The 24,709-nt window shown below is 29.2% G+C and overlaps 1 protein-coding gene across 1 annotated transcript; it reads left to right on the top strand.

Moving 5' to 3' along the window:
- Nucleotides 1–1,161: 1,161 nt before the first annotated feature.
- Nucleotides 1,162–23,887, top strand: LOC129958434 (muscle-specific protein 20-like). Its single transcript, XM_056070925.1, has 4 exons — nucleotides 1,162–1,322; nucleotides 14,289–14,413; nucleotides 20,126–20,330; nucleotides 23,347–23,887. Exons 1-4 carry the CDS (start codon nucleotides 1,272–1,274, stop codon nucleotides 23,524–23,526), a joined length of 561 nt encoding a protein of 186 aa, XP_055926900.1. The 5' UTR covers nucleotides 1,162–1,271; the 3' UTR covers nucleotides 23,527–23,887.
- Nucleotides 23,888–24,709: the final 822 nt, after the last annotated feature.

The raw sequence follows: 24,709 nt of genomic DNA, 5'->3' as shown, positions 1-24,709 counted from the left end.
ATTAGTTAAATTCTTTACGGAAATATTCTATTTGCAAAGATATTAAAATATTTTTGAAGGCGTTCTAATGATTTCTTACAGCTCGTGATGCCCAAAGATATATAACTGCTTCTTTTTGGAAGAACACTTTTGACATCATTTACTGTTGATAAAAACTGTTCACGTTCTTCAAACTGCCGTGATTCTACTTGAAAGCGTCGTGCTTTTTCTAAAGAAATTTTAGAAACTGATCTATTTGATTGTCCAATAGCTGATTAATAAATTAAATTGGTGAAATTCTTGCTTTTTCCATGTTAAGGGGTTATAAAGCAATTTAAAAGCAAAAACTTACTTTTAACAATATTTCAGCGGCAAATATCATTCTCCACTTAAGAACTATGCATTACTTTCAAACGCCTATTTTAAATATGTTGAGAATATACGATCAGCGCAGCTTTAATCCTATTTCAGACATTAATAAATATTTTTCATTTGCTTTTCTTAATGGAATCGAATTTAAGTTTAACACATAGTCGTATGGGAAAGAATTTTAGAACTATGGTTTTATTCCATAATATTGATATCATTTTTACGTACAGACAAAATTTATTTCAACAAAATTTCATTACGATTTCTGTAACACCTTCTTTGAAAGGGAATGCACATCTTATTACTCTCTGAAGAAAATATATGCAAAATTTCGTTGCTTATCATTCATAAATTCCTCAGTTCCTTCGAATTTTAAATAATCAACATTCTAGCACGTGACTGAGTGCTGCCAGAATCACTAATAACGCGCTTCGTAATCAAACAATGCAGCACAAAGAATCCCACAAGAGCTTCCAATTCTCTCCCTTTGACTACATTCGAGGGAGTCAAATGCGTCATTTCTGTCGGCAAGCTTCCACCAGATTACGCCGCTCATACCAAACACTTTTTTCTCCCTCGCTTTTGTTACGCAATTTTGAAATAAGACTTTAGTATTTTTTACTATACAACACAACTACTTTGTATGAGTATCGTAGATCACTAAAAGTGTTCACCTGATCGAAATGTTGATTTCCGAAAAGTGAGTTTGGAACAGAGAATAAGTTTTTTGCCACCCCCGCTAGTAAGGTGAGATCGGAAGTTAAGTGTTTCCTATTTTGGTATGTTTCCTATGGAAAGCACCAATAGCTGAAAACTCTCTTCCCATTGACCAACTGTAGGAGAGGGAGTATTTTTGGTATAGGAATTAGCTCCTTCCGGCACTTTCACTTTACTCTCAACTCGCAAACGGAGTGCAAGCAAGAATGGCTAACCGTGGACCTTCTTATGGCCTTAGTGCCAACGTTGCTAACAAGGTAGGCTCTTCATGTTATTCTTGTTTACTTTTCACTTAAGTGGAGTTGGATTTCTCTTTATACTGGCTGTTTCAAATATTATGATTCCAGAAAAAAGGATTTTAGAAAATTTCTCCATCTAAAAAGTCTGAAATTAAATTATTGGTTTGGGTATTTATTATAAGTTCATGCATACTTACTTGTTGCTTGTAATAAGTATATACATCCATTTCTTGTAGCATATACGTCTAAATATTATATATATTTCTATTTCCTGTAGCATATACTTCTAAATTTTATATATGCATATACATCCATTTCTTGTAGTATATACAATTATTTCTTGTGGCATATACATCTATATTCTGTATATACATATACATCTACTTCATCGAAAAATTTGTTTTTAGAAAGGAAAACCTTTAATTATTATAACAGTTACCTGGTGCAAATCTTAAACTCTTTTAAAATCGGATAATTGCCATTCCGAACGATCAAATTCTGCGTTCATTTCGTATGCTCATTTGTCTTTTAGTTTTATTAATTCCAATGCATGCATTCTTACTTTTTCTTTGAAGATTAGGATCTTCTAATGTTTTAAATAATGCACTGAGAAAAAATAAAATCATGGTATTGATGTAAAGATGCATAATTTTTAATTTATTATGTTTTCAGCACAAATAGGAACTACATCTGAAAATTAGAGATAAGTTTATTTGCTCTAATCCTCTGTATAGAATTGATTGCTTGCTTTACGCTTATTTCTTGTGTTCAAAGAAGAGCGGATGCTTATGTGAATACTCTACAAGTATAATAAATTATTCATATGGATTCTTTGGAACGAGTGGATGTTTAAGCATAAATGTGCAAATCTTGCCGAAATGCAGTCTACAAGAGTACACTGAAACTAATAGAACTGAAAAATAAATATGCATAAGAAATGAACTCTGATTTTCATTATTTGGAATGACAATTTTCTGGATTCAAAAGATTTTAAGACTTCCAACCAGATAACTGTTATAGTTATTGAAGACTTTCAATTCTACAAACAAACTTCTTCGCAGTTGTTATGTGCGGACCTCTCTGGATATCTGAGGACAGTTATTCATTTGCAATAAGCTATTTGTTAAAACAATTGAAGAAAAATTGGATTATCTCTCTATAGACATAAATATACCAAGATGTTTCAAAATATATTATGCATAGTATTTTATTGAAATGCATGAATATTTTGAAATAACTCTTATCATTTGAAACAGACAAAAGATGTTAAAAGCGTTAATAAAAGATTACATGAAAGATTTCTTATAGAAATTACGTTTAAGAAAGGAGTAATTATTTTTGACTCTTAAAATTATAAACTTACGATCCCTAAAGCAAAAATTTTGTTTCTGGGCGACTTTCAAGAGTATTTTTTTCTTCCTATTTTTCAGATTTGAGAAGATTTTCAATCTGAACAATGTTAAAAATGGATATTATTTCAATATCAAAACGAAGGAATATTATTTATCCAAATTAATCATATGTGAATTAATCATATAATGCATTATATGCAATAACTTAAATATTTGAAATTGCACCATTTCATACTATAAAGCTACTGCATTTATTATACTTATGCATCAAATATGAATTTTGGAGAGCACATTACAATAAACAAAATTTTCAAGGCTTCCCTGTTTCCAAAGAAACATTTCATCAAGAGAAAATTAGATACATTTCACAACTATTTTTTTAAATGTTTTTATGTTTCTATTTTATTACATATGTCTGATTTTGTCAAATATAGTATAAATGCATCTAAGAATCCATTTAGTCAGTTTTAAAGTCCATTAAAGATGAGATTAAAGTATCTTGATGAACGGTTTTAATTACCTAATCTGCAAGATTCAAAGTAGGCAGAACTTTTAAACAATCATTTTCATTGATTACCATTTTCATTCCATGAAATTCGATTTATTTCGGAAATTTCTTAGAATATCTTACATCATTTTGTATATAACAAAATATTTCTACAACAATAACAAATATTTATAAATGGGAGTTTCTCGGGAACTTAAATGGAAAACTCGCATATAGGCAATTAGAATGATATTATTAAAAAATTTAATTGAAGAATTTCAATATAGCCGATTTATACTTTTATTTTCTTCAATTTTCAGTGTTTCAATCTTTTTAAGTAAGCACCATGTGTGTTATAAAATTCAGTACTCCTTTGGAAACATTTTATTAGAATAGAATTCATAATCCATATTCTGGTTTTCATACTTGAACTCAATTTCTTGGACTTGCAAATATTTCCGGTAGCAGCACTTGCATCAGTCATGGCAGAGTACTTGAATGTAAAATGATGTTCAGGAATTGAAATGGTTGAAAATAAAAATGATTAAAAAAAAATTGGTGTAAATTGCCTTTTTATTTTCATTATCACAAATCCTGGATATTTTAGTTCATAACACTTTATTTTTATTAACACTTATCCCCAATTTTAGAATGCTATATTTCTTTATAACGGGAGAATTTCGTTGTAGAATTTAAGAATACTAACTGATGCAGCTATGGGGGGGGGGACGGTTGCCCGGAACACTTTATTGGATATTTTTTTACTGGTATCTAAATATTTAAATCAATAAAAATATTATATTTTAAAATCTTACTGAAACAGTAAGGACCATTCGACTCATCTGACTCATTCTCCCCCGCTACCGAGAAGAAAATTTGATTGGTGATACACTAGAAATAGGGGTTTTTAGAGTTGGTCTGTACTGCATTATTTTTGGTATTTGTTCTTGGACGATAATATCCATGAGATTACTGAGGAAATATGCCTGACATAAAATTGGGAATGAAAATCAGTCTTTATCCTGTAGCATGTGTGGTCACTGCAAGTATAAATAGAAAAAAGTGAGAGAATGTTTTAAACCAATGGTACCCAAAGTGTGAGCCTGGAAGAATCTCACTTTCTTGAGAGGTGCCATTATATATTATATAATTTTCATAATTATATTTATTTTTACATTTATATAAAAATTATTGACTGTTTTGCGAAAAGTACACATAGGAGTTTTTTTTGCAAAATCTAAATTCAACAAGGGTATCGTGAATCTAAAAAATCTGGATACATTTGCAGGTTTTTAAACATGAATTGGTTTATAAATTTTGTTTTGATTTCATTCCAAATTTTTTGTACCTTAATATTTCCAATAAGTTAAAATAGGATTATATTTAATACTAAAGACAAAAATAAATAAATAAAAAAATAAGGATGTATACGTGATTTTCTAGCAGTTACATAAATTTAAGCAAGACACTTTTATCCGTATGGTCTTTAAGTAGAGAGGTCAACTCTCGAGTTGCTTTTTTTAAAATTAGAGATTCTACAAAAGTCAAATGACTATTATAAAAAAATGCCCGCACTAGTTAACTTCATCAAAAAGAAAGAAAGTTGTTTTGGCGATGACGCATCACGGCGCGGGGGAAAGATTCCATATCGAAGTTTCGTCGAAATGGGAAAAGGTGAACTTGGTGTGGCTGAAAATCAGGAAGTTATTTTAAGTTTCTGACAGAGGGAGGAAAAAGAATGAAAAGATGGAGCACGTGTCTGGAACAGTCGCCGTGGGCGGACAGCATCGTGCTATTTTGAGCAGAAGTGGCAAATTCTTCCAAATTTAGATCCCCCTGTGTTCGCAAAGTTATACCATTTAGTAACTAGTCGAGGCGTATGTGTAGGATTAAACGTTACATAAAAATTGCACTTATCAAATTAATGTTGGTTGGTGGTTAGGCATGGGGCCAAAATTTCATTGTATTTTATAATCATTATTTTGAGCCTAATTTTCTTTCTTTTTCTTTTGGAGCAACATATAAGATACAAAAAGCGCAGCCCACTTGTCACAAAGAACCTTTTCATTTCTTTCAAAATAAACACTGTCTAGAAATCTAGACCTTTTCAAGCGCATCATTGATGCTTTGGCCACTTCACAGTTGTTATTTAAAAAACACGTTTATGCTTTTTCTTTCCTTTGAAAGTATTATTTTATTTGTTATAAACTGAACTCCCTGTATCTAACGAAATGGAATGTAATAAGATCGTTAGACGTGTTTAGAATCTTTTATGTTTATTTCGATTTTGTCTTTATGCATTTCCTTCAATATTTATTGATTATCAGTTTTCGATTATATAGCTTTTAGTACAGACATAGCAAGATGTTTCATTATTTTGATTCCACACCATTAATAGAAGAAAATTTCAACCCATTCCACACATAAAATTTAAAGCAAGTCGTTCACTTTTATGCCGTGTCGTTTTGTAAATTATTTTCGATACTTAAGACATAGTTATGAAAAATTCGTCTAAAAAAGATGTTATTTCATGATCAATATTAAAAGCTTCTGGAGCTCCATGGTCAAGGTCTTCATACATATCTTTTGCATAACTTATTGCATCGTTTGACATTTCTCGTTTCTCTATCAATACCGTCTGCAGACCACTTACATTTTGAGCGCCCAGTTTTATATCAATTCAATTTGTTTCTATGTACTGTTGTACATCATTTCGTGCAGCACAGGTTGCCAGAAGTCCAAGAAAGAAAGAAACGAAAATGTCTGCATTGTAACTTGCAAAGTTCCTGCGCCTGTTGTTGCGTTTAAGCTTTTATTCGTCTCTGTCAGTTTTTCCAAAATGACCAAAATATCTGTATAATAATGCCGTGTCGTATAAACGTTATCGCTTCATTGCATATCCCGAACTTATTTTTTTAAGCTTTTGCCCGTAGTTGCTATCAGAACTCCCCAAATCAAATGAATTCCAAACTACCAAAGAAAGTTACTGCACTCGCTTCAACTATGTAAAGAGACAAGGTTTAACTAATGGTTTGAACAAGGAACAAATTCAACTTCGGTATTTCTTTCTTTTATTGAGCTCCTGAATGCCTCCTAGCCATAACAGCAGCTCTATTATACAGTTTCAGTGAGTGCCTAAACGAGATTGTGATTTCAGCTAATTAATGAAGGGGAATTTTTATCGTAAACATCGATTTAAAATAATTTAGATGGTCTTTTCACAAATATGCTTGGTCTCTACATATGATCTCACAATGTGCTTGGTTTTTACAGTTCATGATATCGAGAACATCAACTTCAAGTAAATTCCGGTTATAGAATATTATTATTATTATTTTGTGAAATAACAGCTGCACTACGTCACTGTGTCTAATTAGTTCACGCCTGCTTTCTAATCATATAGCCCCTTCTCTACTACAGTTAAGAGGTTGCAAAGCAGAGATTATCTGATCAAACAGAAAATGTGTTAATGAATATCAGCGATGATCGATCAAATCAGATGAGTGTTACATCATTGTTTCAATAAATGTATAACATTTATAGTTAAAAATTGCATGCGAATTTTTTTTACATTAAATGACAATTATTATCATTTAAAGTAAAAAAAATCACAAAAGATATTTCTTCATTTATACTTTACTTAATAGTTCTTCCTTTATACTTTATCAAAAACTACAAAAAAAGCATTTTCAAATTTATTATGGATATTTTGATTGTAAATACATGAATTTTCGTAATAGTTCCCAAACAATGTGTGTATCTTTTCAGTTTCATCCTTAACTGTATTAATAAAGTTCAATTCTTTCCAAAATGCCTATATTTTTTCCTTGTATGCAAATTAAACTGTGGATCTCGTTTCAGTTAAATTATTATTTGAAAAAACGTTTGTGCTTTTATGGGACTCACTTTGTGTGTATCACTCATACGAAAACGGAAGCTTATCATTCCTGCTTTTCACGTATATTTATTATTTAGGTAATCTAAAACATATAAAAACATCTGCTCATTTTAAAGCCATTTAAATTCATATTTTTGATACAATGGTAAATATCAATACCGATTTTCACATCGGTAGTTAGCAGTAAAGAAATCCGGGAGTAGTTGTTATAATGATAAGTTGTAACACACAATTTACACAAAGGTTTTTAAATTTTTTATTATGAATTTTCGTTGCATATGATTTTTATGATAAACCTTACTGTATCATCACAATCAACGCCTAACCGAAATGAATATTGAAAGATTGCGAACATGTGCTTCATTTTAGCCAAATAATGGGAAATTCTTTTTTTCTGAAACTTTGATTGAAGATAATTTAGATGATCTTTTCAAAGATGCTTAATGCACATAATGCTTATGTATTAAGGTTGGAAAAACTATATTCATTTTTCAAATCGTAATATTTTTTTTATTAATCAACAAAAAAGCCCAAACCTACGCAACACATAACATGTTGCGAGATTTCTCTAGATTTGTTACAGATTCATGCAGTTCGACTTTCTGCTTTCAGTATTACCGCTCACTCTCAGAGATCTAAGGTTTCACCTCGGAAAGAATTGAACAAAGGCTCACTTAAAAAATACATCCCTTTTCAATCGACCCATTGGAATGATGACGTCTTTAACATTACTTCTTAGAAATATGAATGTGTGTTTTGGTTGGCGTGTGTGGGTTGGCTCTCTACAGACTAAACCGTTTGATCTAGAGTTACCAAACTTGGTGCATACATACTTTCAAGTGTGGGAATGTGTACTTGGAAGCAATGTTTTTGAAATTTTAATAAAAAATTAAACAAAATTTTGACGTTTTCCCGCTATAACTGCCAAAAATATTACACTTCAAAAATAATTTTTGCACCATTTTAAAATTAAAAAAAATTATCGTTTCAATTATATCTATCATTTTGTGCCATAGTTTATTTTTTTGATTTTTTAATTAATTTTTAAAAAAATATTTTAAGCATGATTTCTAAAAATAAATATTACACAAAATAAAAATAAAATTTTAACCTGCACGAGTATGTTATTCTTACATGAAAAAATTAACCTTTATCAACGTATTACCATCATGCAGAAAAAAAAAAAAAACTCAAATTAAAAGTTTAAGAAATTAATTCTCTCTGCGAAATAAATTTAGAAAAGTTTAATTTTTAGCAGTGTCTGTATGAAATAAAGTAAATATAAAATGATATTTTCAAGAAATATAAATTTAAGAAAAAGGTTTCTGTGACTTTTAATTATATATAATTATAATTCAATAATTAGTATTATTTAAGGCAAGCATTATTTATTATATAAAGGACAGCCACGTTTGTTAGGGTTCAACAGCTAATTTCTGAAACGTTAGTAATGAGAAAATGTATTTAATAAAAAAATGGTCTAAATGAAAAAAATAATTACATTTTATTCAATTTGAATCAATAAATTATCTGATGAATTACAAAATTTCAATTTTTTATACACACTTTCTGTCTTATTAATCATAATTAACAAAATATCCCCGAGACTTTAATAAAAAAACAGTGTCTTCCTTTTGCGACAAAAACTTATTAGAGTTATAAAAATATAAATATCTTTATTTTATAAAAACGCGCAATTTTAGATCACTGAGCTGTCCTTCTTAATTAGCGCCGGAGTTTCCTTACGTCTGATTGTCCTAAAATAATGATATTCTTCATAATTCGGGCAGATTTGGTCGCAGAAGACTGAAACGTTTATTAATTTAAAAGTTAGAGTATCAAGAATATTTCACTGAATATGGTTCATAGAATCGATGGATTGTATGAAATTAAATGTTCACAATTGTTTCAGATATTGATTCAATATTGATTGAAACAAAATCAATTATTATTATTTACGTTCATTTAAATACACTTGGAAGTGAAATTGAAACTGAAATGTGCTATGATTTTGAGAGATCTATGTTTCATCATAAAGAAATCATATAGCTATGAGGAATTGCATTCATTTTACGAAATATTCTGTAGTATTCATAATGTTTCAGTGCTGAAGCGGTTTTATTTCCTGCACTCATCATTTTAAAAAATATGTTTAGTTTCAGCAAAAATGTATTAGTTGAACTTATACATTGTTGTTGTATAGCAATAGTTGATCACTTCTTTCTGTTACTTTTTATGCAGCTGACAAAAAAAATAGGGAAATGCTTAGTACAATGAACTGAATAGTGTAAGGCTTCTAAAATAGTGCGAGTTATATGTCTATCAAAATTTGAAGCTTAGAATTATTTTGCCGAAGAAGCCATAAATGCCAAATTACATAAAATATTTAATTGAAAATTTTAGTGACCATTGATCCCGTCTAAACAGTTGTTCGCCAAAGGCGGCTAGTAATTAACAAGAAATGAAAATAAGAAAAAGGGATAAGGGGAAAATGAAAGGTTTGAAAGAAAATAGTGCAAAAGTGAAAACCAGAGAAAAAAGGGCGAAGAAGAGGAATTTGAACTTACACATTTTGAAAAGAAAGAAAGGTTTATTACGATATATTATATTACTCTAAAATCTTGCTTTGAAGCAATGCTAAGGTTATTTTGAAACAGATCACGTAATTTTGAGCCACATTCTGATGACTATGATAGTGTCTGAGCTGGCACCCTTCTTTAAGCTTCCACGCGACATCAGCGGTAATACATTTGATCCCGGCAGATTTAGCGTACATGAGACCCGAATTCACTGCGGCTTTTCTATGAAATCGGGTCTGAAACCAAGTCACTCCATACCCAGTGACGAAATATTAAAAACCTATTATCGCTGTCCGCAATTCTCGTAAAGGAAAATGGACCCAATGCTTAATTTGCAACATTTTGGTATAAAATGTATGCAATTAGAAGCAGTTTATCACTTGCTTGTTGTAACTGCAATTCTGTTGCAGACTGACTTTTATGTTGATTAGTTAAATAATTATCTTTACTTTATTGTAAATCACTTGATAATATTGACAAATGACAATAATTACCAAATGTCTTGTGGATTTTAGTTGATAAAATGATGATAATGAGAAAATCATTATAAATATTGTTTTTACTGTTACTATTTGTCACACGCCTGTTAGAATTGGTCTCATATCCAAGGCAAGCTGTAACAGCCGACAAGTTTTGAAAAATATTACTGATGCTAAAATCAACAAAATTGTTGAATGTTTTTTTTAATGCATATTTTGAATGAATACTTAAGTTATTAAAAAAAGGTAGAAAAACATTAAAATATTTAAGCGGTTTTACAACTATCCCCTGTTTTCTCTAAGTATTTCAGATCAAATACGAAGATGTCAATATTCACCAGACATATACAAAATATCTCACTTAGAAATACTGAAGACGCATAGAAATATAAAAATTTCGTTTGATCTCTGTCTCGCAGCTCAGCTTATGAAACTTAGTATAATCAAGCTCTTTGATGAATAAAGGTACTATTGGAATATTTATGAATCCTGAAGAATGATTTGTTTCTTCTCCGATGTGCTTGCTACTTTGGTTAGTGTGTAGATCCTTTTTTTCGATCCAGCTTTTTTAAACACTGATTTGAATGAACTCGTTTATTTCAGAGCTGAATGCTTAACAAGACTATTCTTTTACTGCTTTCGTTACGAGCTCTTTTATTCCATTTTCGTACCACATACCATAAAAATACTGCAAAATGTTTCTTATTTCACATTTGAAAGGGTTTTAAAAATTGAAGAAAGTACTTGCTCAAAGGTAATTTTTACTTATCTGCAACACCTTATATAACGATGCAATCTTAATTTTATAATAGATGCTAAGCCCAATAAAATATAAACTTTTTAAAAAGTGATCAATATCTAGGAAGGAATAGATATTTTTCAGTCTTTATTCCCATTTTTCGATAATAATTGTATTTTTTTCTCAGATAAACGGTTTCAAGAAATCAAAGGGAAGAGAAAAAACAATTGTAAAACGACTGGAAATAGTAGCAAATTTTTAGTTTTAAAATTTCAATAATATCTTATAATTGTTTATAACTTTTGTGCAAAAAATAATATCATTTTATCGATAAACAGAAAAGTGCTCTAACATATCGAGACATATATCAGAGCACGAAATATATATCATATATAAATACACACGTGTGTATATATATATATATATATATATATATATATATATATATATATATATATATATATATATATATATATATATTCTACTTTTAGAACGCTTGTGGCAGCACTAATGAATAGCCTTTTGGTTTGTTTACCTTTTTCTAGTTACGGAAATTTTTCTCGGCCAGCAGTTGTCTGAAAATGAGAGCAATACACGTATTAACCCTGCATTGATTTTTAAATAGTAAAATATATATCAGATGAAAAAAAAATGCTTAAAACCGAGCGAGAATTTGGCAGTTTGAAAAGAAAAGCTGATTTTGAAACTGCTAAATTGGCGGCAAAGTGTGAAAAATTGATTTAAAATTTTGATATTGGAGTTTAAGCAAGTAATGTTCTCATAGTGAGGCTTTGAGTTTTGAATCGGAAGTAGACCAATCAGAAAAAGTATTTTCTTTCCATGGAAATATTAAGCTTCTAGCATTAAACGAATGGCCAGTGGAGTTAAAAAACTTATTAACTGGAATTTGATGAATAGCATCAAACAACATCGGGGTTGGAGAGGAGAGCAAGCAGGAGGATATATATATAAACTGAGCTCTTATTTTAGGGGGATTGCTAATTAAATACCGGGAATGAAATTTTATTTAATATAGCTAAAACAGTTTAAACTGCGATAAGTTTTAAAGAAAAGAAATATACTATCATGAGTCATGAGTGCTTTCCTTTTATCATTTCAGCTTTTTTTAATTTTTATTTTGAAAGACAAGGTACTGATTCTTCTTTATTTTTATCGTCTCACTTTGTCTTTCCAATTTCCTCTTCAGAAATTATTCCCATCCATTTTTCTTGAAGTTGGCTTCTTTAGAGTGGAGGTTTCTTCAGATAGAAACTTTTCTTCCTGCTTTAAAGGAACGCAGAAGAAAAAGATTGTTTGTACATTAAAAGTGTCCAAAATATCGAATTCAAATTGGACATTTGAATTAAATACTAAAATTTTTGCGACTCATTCTTTGTTTCGAATATTTTTATGTAGATGCAAATAAAAAAAATCTTACTGATACTGTCGCATATTGATTTTCTTTCAGCAGTGAAAAACAGTCATTGTGTAAATACAAATTATTATGTTATTTGTTATTCATATTTCTTTGTCATTGAAAATGTTACGTTTTATTGAATGATTTGAATATGAAAGCAAATTAACAATAACCTGCTAAAAAGCTGATGAACCTTATTTATCATGAGCTATATTAAGCCAAAATGTGAAATCTTAATGCCACAAGTTTAAACGATTAAAAGGATGTATATCTCAAGTTTTTTTTTTTCATTTTTAGTTATAATTATTTCACAACTTTACTTAAAAAATAATGTTTTCGAAAGACAAATATTATCAATTTCCATATATTTTTCAGTTGATTATGAAAAATCCATTTTAATCTTGCTTGAACATTTTTTTTAATAAAAAGTAAAGTTCCTCTAAATCACTAAAATAAAATCGTCATCTTTTTAAATATATGGTACAAACTGAAAAAATAATAATATGTACTATTATAAATTGGGTTTTTATTTTATTATTGAGGGGCAATAATTGGAAGAAATCCTTTAAAATCTTATTCTTTTTTCTTTTTTTTTTCCCCTTTCCCATTGAGTCTAGTAAGGTTGGTTTGATTTACAATAAATGGCAATTAAATCAATGTAAATGTTTTAGACATTCCAAATTAAGGAAATGTCCATCTCAAGCTGAAAATATTGAATCGACATGAATTATTTGGGCATGAGAAGATATGATATTCTTTTTTTAATGCTATCCTTCAAATGATTCCGTGAATATTCGGAAAGAGTGATATCCATCACGCAGCCATAAAATAAACCCGAAACTTTTATTCCCTTTAATGTTCTAACAGAAAGTTGCATTCCCACTTCTATTAACAGTAGATAAGACGAATCTTCATTCTTGATAAGATGAAGACATCAAATTTGGATATGGAAGTAGTAAATTATAATTTTTCAGTGACCAAAATTCTATATATCTCATTCATATACGAAAATAGTTAAAGTGAAATTTCTATAAAAGTTACGAATTGCTTTCTTAACAGCCATTTCAGATTTATGAATTGGTTTAAGACAGCAATTACTTCGGGGAAGAGAGTTAGAGTCCCTTAATTATCAATATATCTAACTTTACATATTTTCCTTGCTTGATTTAAGCAAATATTTATAAAGTTCGTTAAGTAAAATTTATCTTTTGTTATGTATTGATCTAAGAAGCAATTTTCACAGTTTAACAAGTTATTGGAAGCGTAACATTCATTTTCATTGTGTTGCATAATGAATTGAATGCTATAATATTCAAATTTTCTTACCACATTAAGAGGCATTCAACTCCATGCGATCTGAATCATTTAAAATTATTATTCATTTTAAAGTACAGGCCAACTGATTCATTGAGTAATTTAATTTTGTTTTGTAAACAATCTAAATTCAACTTATAATTCTCTAAAAGTTTTTATTTCAGAAATATCTTACTAAAATATATTGCGTTGTTTAAACTGTATAATTTACCTTTCACGAAGAAATATTTCATATCGCATGAATTTAAGAGCTTTATAAATTTTACTTAAAATTTATTTATTTATATTATATTCAATATTTGTCTAAAAAAATTCACTAAGCTTTATACGTTTTTTAAAAATGATTAAATGATTTTTTTAGCCAAAATAGTGTGTTTGTTTGTTAGTTTCAAAGATATTTGTAACGAATTTGGTGACTTTTCTATTCGAAATTTCAACTGATTTATTTTCTCACCTTGAAAAGAATATTTCAATATAATTGTTGAAGGAATAAATTTCATCTCAATATATTGTAAGATGCATTCTAAAATTCTTTAAAGAACGTTATAGATGTAGGTGACTTTTGGAAAAACAACTCAATACATGACCAATTTTGCTAGTTTAATTCAGGAATTTATCTTTAGAAAAAGGTTTATCTGTAATATTTTTGCTCCTTAATCTTTTAATAGGTTGATCAATTTTGGATTTATTTTTATATTAGTTTCTTTATCCCATTCTAGCTTGCTGGAAAGCGCGACCCTCAATTAGAAGCTGAAATTTTGCAGTGGATTGAAGCAAATTTGGGACAAAAATTACCCAATGGACCATATGAAGAAATTTTGCGTGATGGAGTTATTTTGTGCAAGTGAGTTCTATATTTTCAAAAGTTTTCGTTTTCATCATTGCTTCATGACGAAATAAAGCTTAGAATATTTAATACCATTTCATGTTTGTGAACGTATAAAAGTGAAATTATTTAAATTCTACAAAACTAAAGACAATTATTTAGATCATGTTGTACCAATCAAGCCAAAATCTGGTCTTCATAACATAACAACTCCCTCAATAAATTTTCTGTTTTTCGTTTCAAATCAATCAGGAATCAATTGACTAGATTGGAAAATCAGTAAGTAAATTCTTTAATGTACATTCTATTTACAGATCCAAAATTGGTTGAAGAGTTGAAGATGTTACGCAATTAGAAACAAAAATGATGAGAATGCCCTTAAATTCAGAAAATAGAATATATATATATAATATAATTTTACAGCATCAAAATCTTCTAACCCCAACATTTTTTAGATTGATAAATTTTTTATACATTTTTGCATAAAATAAATAAAATGCAATGTATATATTATATTTTAGTTACTATCTTTAACCCCTTAATAATTGTGAATATGCTTTATACGGCCATTGTATTATCGTTTCTCAAAATTTAGGGAATTAAATCATTCAAAGACTTTTTTTTGATACAAACATTACATCTAATACCCAAACACCTCAACTATTTTATGGATTCTTAATTGAATCAGATAGACACCCCAGTTACAAGACGGAAGGTATGTAATAAAGAGGATAGTTAAGAAATGAATCAGCATCACCTCTTAGTATGAACGTCATTGAATGTTTTCTTATTAATAAAACGAAGAACGAGAGAAAAAAATAAAGAAAAGAGTGTATGAACATCTGAGGAAATTCTACTCAATATGAGAAAACATATTACCTGACAGGTTAATTCAACAGAGAAATGTCTGCTCTGGGACATTATCTTAGCTCCATCCCAATTATATGGTATTAGAATGCATATTTCTTCTTATGCAACTCAAATATATTACAAAGTCAGTGAAGGCTTTGCGACCTGAATAAGACAAAAATAAAATTGGATTTTGCGTATCATTTTTTTCTCTTTCAGCTGCTTTTTCGCGGCGTTATAAATAGATCGCTGTTTCTTCCAGAGCTCCTTTAATGAGCACAGCACTTGTTCAAAAATTAGGTAACGTAAGATTCCGCGCAAGTAAAAAGTGTCTTTTCTTTTGTCACAGCTGGGAGCGAAGTGCTTCAAAGTCTTTGAGAAATGTTTATTTTGTCTGCAAAACGCGAGCGTTTATTCTTATTCATTCTTTTAACAAATAGTTACTCTTAATTGTTTTTAAAAAACTGTCGGTTGTAACTGAAACATAGATAGTAAGAACAATCTCCAGAAGATGAATAATTAATATTTTATTTGCAATATAAAACAGAAGCCTTCTAAAAATATTTGGATTGCTAAATTAGTGAATGTAAGGGACCCAAACAAAAGTCTGTGACTGATGAAATAGCATAATCAGGACAGGGAATACACTGAGTCAAAATTTTCTATGATATATACTCATTTATGACACAAGAAAAATCGAGCATGAATATTACCTTGTTCGGGATAGGAATTTTTTCCTCTAGTATATTTCATTTTCGAGATGTTATTTTTCTAAATACCAATACAGAAGACATTTTCAATTCTTAAATTCATTTTTAAAACTGTTACTTGCCATTTTTAATAAGTTTCGACTTATGGTTATTGGGTCAAAAAAGTAAAGAGCTTGACTTAACAATTTCAAAATCAGAAATATACATACATATTGAATCTTCATCATCTGTGAGGCGATGACTGCTGAATTCCAGAAATGATCTACATTTTTTATCTTTTATATTATAAGAATATTAACTGCTTTGAATTTATATTAATACTTTATGCCCGTTTAAGGAATGCAATCTATTTAAACAAAAGATTATAATATTTCGTTAAAAACGTCAAAAAATGATAAAATCGTGGATTTTTTAATAACGAGCAATCAAACTTAAATTCAAAACAACATGCAAACACATTGAATTAAGTTTTTATTATGTGTCATTAGTATTCGACATAACTTAAATATATAAATGAAATATTTCATCTGCAATGTAGAAGAGGTGAAACTAAAATTTACCGTAAAAGAAATATTATTCCACCAATTTATAGTCATTTTTTTTACATCTTAAAAAAGATGATCAGTAATTAATAACTTTATTCCTTTCTAAAAATTATAAAATATAGTATAGTATATCCGATATCCACAGTATGTCCCAAAATAATGAAATAAGCGTTTATTTTCCTAAATATTGCACTTATAGATATACTTCCAATTACAAAGTTTCTTTAAATAAGTTGGATAGTTTAATTTTTATAGAAATTGAAATTAAATAGTTAAAATAATCTAAATTTTATACGGTCCTCACAGTTTACAAGTGTCAATCAGTAAAATGTTTCTTTTATATTCATTTATTTCAGGCTTCTATTTACAAATTTTCTTTCGATATGCTTATTTTGAAATTTAGAAAAGTTCATCATACATTTAAAAGGAAACATTTATTATATTCAAATTTCTATATAAACATTCTCTAGATCGAAATTTGAGAAATTGAACTTTTGAGATATCTCAAAGAAATAGTAGAATAACAAACAGGAAGGAAAATTTTCACTTGCAATTGCACGCGTGATATTTTTCCAAAAGAGTGATATATTTCAGTACCAAGGAATGTTTTGAAATATTGATGATTCACATAGTATAGAATCCAATCATATTTACAGAACATTTTAGAGATTCCAAAGTACAGGATTTTTTCTTCCCCTGGAAGAAAGAAGAGATGTTATACAAGTGATACCGAAATTAGCATTTTGGCTTATTTATATTTTAAATTACCTTCATGCTAATGTATGAACAGCCAGTTTAAAGCCAATTTTTTCAAAAAAGACAATGAGGGAATACTTCAACGTAATTGCTGGCATCCAGGACCGGCCTTAAGAGATGAGGGGCCAATTGGAAACAATTTTTGATAGTAACTGGCTCCCAGTCAGGCGGAATGACAGGGGGACAAAGGACTATTAGATGCTCTGGACAGCATACTTATTTGATTCTGTCTAATTAACATCTTATATCTCAGATATATCAACCATGGTAAAGGATGTGTTTGTGATCCATAGCACAAGAAATAACAGTTCTAATACGCGGGGGTCTTTACAAGTTACGTTCGAGCTTACAAACAACAAGCCGGTTAATTTTTTAGATTGCACTTCACAAGATGCAATATAGTAGAATTCTTGTCAATAAAGAAATATAATTCTTTAAAAAAATTTATTTTCTACATAGAAAAAAATTCCATAGCTCCACTCATAAATAAAACAAAAAGGTAAATAATAGCAGGTTTCTACTGAGTACTGCTTGAGATTATTCACCCACTTTGTACAAGATGGCAAGCCGGGATAAAGATTAGTAATCCAAGGTACAACAATCTCTCTTAGACATTGAAATATTTCATTCCGTTGTTTCTCATTGCTATGCATTCTTTTAAAATTGAAATTTTTTCAGTTCTCATGATTTAGATCATACATTCATATATTTTCAAAAAACGTATGTTTTGAAAATTTGTCTAATAGAATTTGCAATATTTTGAAGAAACCATTTGTGCCATGTTTTAAATGAACTGTTTTGTTACGAAAATTCATGAATCGGCAGTAAAATTTTTATATATTTTTTTCTTTCTTTCTGAAGTATTTACGTTACACTTCTTGAAATAAACAGATTGTCCCAATATTTTTACGAATAAGTACATATTTTACATATTTATATAATGAGTACGAAAATTTATACACCAACAGCTGATGTTGAAGCAGAAAAGAGCATACACAAGTGAATTGAAGCGACAATTTTCTATAAGAACCGTAACAGAAATTTCTTATTGTCACTGTTATCAAAATGCCACATTAAAAAGACACACATAACAAAAAAATAGCTGGGACTACTAACGACACACGGCATTTTATGACAACGTGTACCTATAACGAGCAATATTCTGAGAGCGTACGTAGCTATAAGCTAAACCAAGATAAATGTTTTGTATTAATAAAATGATTGGTAAGTTTTATAGGTGTGTGATGTAGCAGTGATGATAGATTCCAGGATTACGAACACAAAATACAAAAACTATTTTTAGTTTCGAAAAGAGTCCTTCGCAAGACACAAAAATTTTAAACAATTCACAAATTTCTCTCAATTTTTATTGTCATAATTCCAAGATTTTGGTTGAAGCAAGAAGAAGATTTATTTTATAATCTGAATCTTTGTAATGAAATAATGACCAGATAAATACGATTTGTGATGAATTTCGGCAACAACTGTAAATAAGAAAAAACATTTAATGACGGTAATTCTATAAGTTATCTATAAACATTTCTTTCATAGATTTGTTAATGATGTACTCAATTTTGAAGTTTTATGTTTTTTTGAAAATAATTTGCAAATCACTCCAATAATTTTCTAAGAAATATTAATGTTCAATAATCTGAAATGAATCATTGCTTAAGCACCCTATCACTCCTATTCAAAATAATGTTAAAACTACTTACAACTATAATCTATTTTGTGTATCTGATATAGGAATAAATAAAAACAGAAATTTTTATACTGATGAGTAATAATATTAAAAATACACATGCGTATGTATTTCGACCAGCCATCATATTTTGCTCACATTATTTGTTTTTATTTATTCGACGGTCGAAAGCAAAAAGCGTTTTGAGTTTAATAAAAAAATCGCAAACATGTAAGGATTAAATTAAAGGCAACTAATTATTAAAAGTCTTTAAAGAATTTTAACAACTTGATGGTATTTAACTGGCAGGGACTACGAGTACGTAAGCAGAGAAGGTACTAGTACCGATTTAGCATGCAAGTTCTCTTTGTCTAAAGGAACAATAATGTTGGTGTCGGCTGGTTGATTATAGTATCGCCGATGAAGGGATAGAGTGAGATATGCGCATGAGCCACTCGTCATGAGGGCTATTCTGCGTAGATCACCTTATTATTAAATCCGGTTACTCAGATACAGGTGGTGTCACACTAATGTTATTTTTTTATGTATTATCGTGGTATTATACCAGAACATTATTACCCGAACATCGGTCCAAAATTTAAATCAGATTTATCGGAATTTAGAGCAATGTTAGAAAAAAAAAAAACGAAATAAAGAAAGGAACGATAATTGATTGTATTTTTTAACGGTAATTGATAAATGAAACTACTTAGATTAAAGAAAATAAATCATGCATCCATTCATTTCCATTTCCTTTTGGTTCATTTTTCCATTTCAGTTTGCTTTATGCTATATTAAACTCGAGCTTGCAGTTTAGTATAGCGTAAAGTTGCCAGCTTTCGAGCAGGGCAGTATTCCTGATGCCGTTACATATTCTAAAACAGTTTAAGGCTACGTCGGTACTTGTAGAGTATGTGCGCTGCTTTTTAAAAGTTTGTTTCAGATTTTTAGAAATTATAATTTTAAACAATTCATAATTATCTGCGAAGTTTTTTATTTTTTTTTCTGTTCAATCGAAAACTTAAACAAATCGATTCATTTTTTATTTTATTTTTAATAAACGATAAAAAATGAGCCAATGACTCCATCCTATGCAAATACATTGTAATGGCATCCAATGAAATTTTTAAAATAAAAGATGTATACAGAAAATACAAACTTCGAGCTGAAATGCTCATTTATTTCGCAGTCTGATGAACAAATTGATGCCTGGATGTATTCAAAAGATCAACACTTCTGGTGGACAATTCAAGATGATGGAAAATATCAATCGCTTCCAGGAAGCTGCTAAGAAATGGGGTGTACCCGAAATCGACGTTTTCCAAACAGTAGATTTATGGGAACGCAGGAATATATGCCAAGTCAACCAGTGCCTAATGGCTTTAGGACGCGCCGTAAGTATCAATTGTCTTATCTAATAAATCTTATCACTTTAAGCGAGTAATTCTTATATAAATTTATTTATTTCGCGTGGATTTGGATCAAATTTTATATTTAGATGAGGTTTTGCTTTTTAAGTTTATCTATAGAGGTGTTTTTCCTGAAAAAAAGCTATTTTACACAAAAAAAATTTTTATAATTTTTTTAGAATGAGTATTTTCAACTTCCACATCGAAGTATGCGTAGTGCGGTGTAGTGATCAGAACAAGATAAAAGACGTGTGTGTTGCGGGTCCTCGGTTCGAGTTGAGCTGTTTGCTTTTTTTTTTACTTATGTATTTATATTTAATGTTTTTGCTCTTTAAGTTTATCTATATAGGTGTCTTTTCTGAAAAAAAAAAAAGCGATTTTACGCGCACACACAAAAAAGCCATTTTTATATCTAACTGTTAGAGCCTTTTTTCTGTCTGTTCTCCTGCTGACAGTCATCTAGCGTCATCTCGGAGCCGATTTCACCATAGTAAAAATGAGTGCAAGTTCAAAAATATAAGTAATGATAGATAAACTGTAAAATGAATACTATAATATGGCAGATTGATTCGAATAACACTTTGAACAAAGAGCTGATTCATGAATTTTTTTTATTTAAATAACTTGCTCATATGTAGGTAAGACTCAAAAATATTCTCATGTAATCAGTATGTGATTCGTATCTAAATATTTTCTCCGAAAAAATACACACACAATTTTATTAAAATTACTATTTTGAAAATATGTTATGAATTAGGATTCTCGTAAAGTCTCGGAAGAAAGCTTCAGTTTTTTTAGATTGCGAAGAATTTTCGACTGAGATGTTTTGATTCCTGCCAAAATTATACGACTCCAAATTTAAAAACAATTAGAATTGCAACTAAGTAACATCGTAATGAGTCGATTCTTAGTGTTTTTTTTTCTTTTTGTTTCGTAACACATTTTAAATGAAAATAATTTTTAGCAAACTATTTTATTCTATCAGTAAATCAGAAATAGTAGATTCTTCACATTTATAGAGAATGACTTATAACTAAAATACAAAAAGGGAAAACTTCTATCTTGCAATTTTCATTTAAAGTTGCAACTTTCAGAGATATAGAAAAAGAAAATATCTCATTAATTTGAGAAAAAAAAATCAGATCATTTCGTTTCTGTTGTAATAATGGAATTCAGCTTTCAGATTCCAATTTTCTCGGATTCTTATCGTAGTTTTGAATGTTTGATGAGTTGAAACTAATGACACATGAAGCATAGCATATCAACTATTGAAAGAAGATCTGAATATTAATTGCGTCTATTACAATTCCAAATACATCGTTTAAAGATTCTCTTGGTCTGTATTATAGATCTCCAATCATTTTTCATTCTAAAATTTAAATCACGTAAGAAAGTGATAATTGAAGAAATCATGATTTTAAATTGATCCCAATTTGTTATCGTTTATAGTTTATTTCTTCTCTGAATTTTAATGTATAGAAGAGACAATTCATTTAGTAGCGTCAAAATACCTTAGCGATTTTCTTATCTTACCTGCAAAAATATCGATGAAATTTCGTTTCCGAACAGAACTTTATTCTTTAAAATTAGAAAAATTTTGAAGCATTTTTAGTACAAAAGAACCTCTATTGTTGAAAACTTCGAAAACAAGTGATAACTCGAGTTAAAAATGAAATTTTTGATTTGAAACATACTATGAAGAGAAAATTTCGTGTCAAGAAATATTGGGATGATACACATAGACCAGTCATTGGTAAACTAAATCTCCTATATATTTTATAATGGTTACATCTCTTAGGAATATTGCAACTATATCTCTATAGGGCAAATGATAGCTTTTACAGATGCCCACTTTGACTTTTTTCATTAAAATAATTTTTCAAATAATATTTTTCGTATCATTATTGAGTTTTATGCTAGATAATATTAGCCTAACCACCAAAAAAATTTTTTTTTGGACCTGCACTTAAAAATGTTTCCTAATATAGACACGTTATATGTTTTTTAACTCATGTTCCAGTAAAAATATATATAATAATTTAAAATTTAATAAAAAGATAAAAGTTTATTGTTAAATTATATGATAATGAATAACTATTTGAAATAATGAAGATAAATGCAAAAAATGAGTCATTCTCATGCGAATTTTAATTAAATATTTTAAGCATAATTTTAACGTTGTTTAGTAATATTTGGATGAAATAAATATACATTACTAAATAATTCTAAATAGCTCCTTAAAAAGCAATTATTTAAATGAACAAAAAGGAATTTGACATAATTTTGAAATACGTAAATAATATAAATATTTTTTATATGCGATAATGAGGAAATCATAGACTGACTACTTCGACCCCGCCCGAAGGCACACGGAAAAACTTTAATGACCGGACCGCCGCGACAGCAACACTGGCGGGAACTGTGTTTGATTCCTAAGGGCCATCACCGGCCACAGTACAACCCTTCCCTAAGGAAATACATTCCGTCATCGATGGGAGGTAGTCCCCTCCCACCATTTCGTATACCCACAAGGATGGCGAGAAACAACCACCATGCCAAAAGCTTCTCGTCCTTAATTATGAGGTACCCCCCTCCCCCGTAGCACTAACGAGGAAAAACTGCGAATGTGATTAAACGATTATTAAAGAATTCCATTATCATGTAATAAATAAATTTCTTAGAAATGCGAAGAAGGAAAAATGCAAAATTCTACAAGCTTACTATCCAAATAAAAAAATGTACTAAACACCATTAGAAAACATGAATTTTTTTATAAAAGAATGCCTTTTCATATATTCGAATTGGGAGGACATAAAAGAACATTAAAAGAATGAATGCAGTTTTTAAATAACGATTGCATCATTTTTAAATAACTCAACTTCGTTTATAATAATATTATAAGCAATTAATATTTTAATTATCATTTGTTAACAATTAATATTGTTATAATTATTATAGTTATAAATAATTTTAATACATATTCATTATTTTTTATTTTCAGTGTTATTCCCATCCTGAGTACCAAGGACCTCCTCTTGGACCTAAGCCATCGGAAGAAAACAAACGTCAGTTCACTGAAGAACAACTGAGAGCCAGCGAAGGCATTATTAACTTACAATACGGAACCAACAAAGGAGCTAACCAGAGCGGACAAAATTTCGGAAACACAAGGCATATGTAAAGGAACTTTGCTTCAATGCATCGCCAGTAATCGGGGACATTTTTAGATGAATCTATTTCAGAAAGAGGATCTCAACTAACACAAATCAAATCAACAAATATTTATAAAACTAGAATAATATCATTTTGATTACAATGCATAGTTTTATTTTAATATTGGATTTCATTCACTGCTCTTTTCACTTACACACATTGTAAACTTATGGATCATTCTAATATTACTGGTGATGCACTCATTGTACAAGCTACGATGCAGCTGCTTCACTTCAGAAAAAGAATCCCCTGTCTCTTACAAATTGAAACATGCATTATGCTGTTCACGAGGACAGGAATGCGAATAAAATTAATTATTTAAAAAATCATGTCTTCTTTTTTCTTTTATTTATTTATATTTATTTATTTGTTTAGATGGTTTATTACAACATCAGACTTTTCAAATTTAATCTGCAGTGAAAAAATTGTACTTTATTAATTCCACGATTAAATAAAAAACAGAGATTTCTCACTAGAATAATATGACAGAAATTTATTTATTCACAGACAACAAAAAATAAGTTGCAAACAATTTTATGGAAGACACTTGCAAGAAGAAATTGAAGTAGAACTTCGGAGATCCTGTTTCTTATTTACGCTAATCTACATGTCATACAGTCAGTGGAGGCCGCAGACGCTAAATTATTTCCTATGCTATATGTATTGATGACAAGAAAATAATATGAGCTAAACTTATTACTTAGATATTTTTCTAACATTCTCTATTTGATTTGAGGGCTATTTTCATACTGTTATTTAAAGCATTTAGAGTGCTTATTTTCAAAACATAATAGAAAGAGATTCTCAGATGCAGAAATTTGGGTTCTAAACTTTACAATTTTTTGAGAAAAGTGACTAATTTTTAAAAAAATTCTTAAAATTTAGTAAATAATACTCAAAAAAATTGAAAAAGATAATAGAATTAAAATAAATTATTTGGGGAAAGTGATTAATTAAAAAAAATTATAAACTTCAAATAAACAGAAATTCAAGTTTTTTTCTTAATCCAATTTCATATCTCGATGAAAGCTCCCTAAAAATAAAACAATAAAAACTTACCTTGCCTTTCGAAGGAAAAAAAAAATAGCTTTTTTTCTTTTAATATTTTAGAACTTTCCGTTTCATAATACACAAGAACTCGGATTCGAATT

The sequence above is a fragment of the Argiope bruennichi genome, chromosome X1 (genome assembly GCF_947563725.1).
Source record: "Argiope bruennichi chromosome X1, qqArgBrue1.1, whole genome shotgun sequence".
NCBI lineage: Eukaryota > Metazoa > Arthropoda > Arachnida > Araneae > Araneidae > Argiope > Argiope bruennichi.
This window is presented reverse-complemented; position numbering and strand designations above follow the sequence as displayed.

Coding starts and splice junctions, on each gene's coding strand:
- LOC129958434 (XM_056070925.1), top strand. CDS start 1,272: ATGGCTAACCGTGGACCTTCTTATGGCCTTAGTGCCAACGTTGCTAAC. Junction 1,323..14,288: donor GTGCCAACGTTGCTAACAAG/GTAGGCTCTTCA, acceptor ATCCCATTCTAG/CTTGCTGGAAAGCGCGACCC. Junction 14,414..20,125: donor GATGGAGTTATTTTGTGCAA/GTGAGTTCTATA, acceptor TTTATTTCGCAG/TCTGATGAACAAATTGATGC.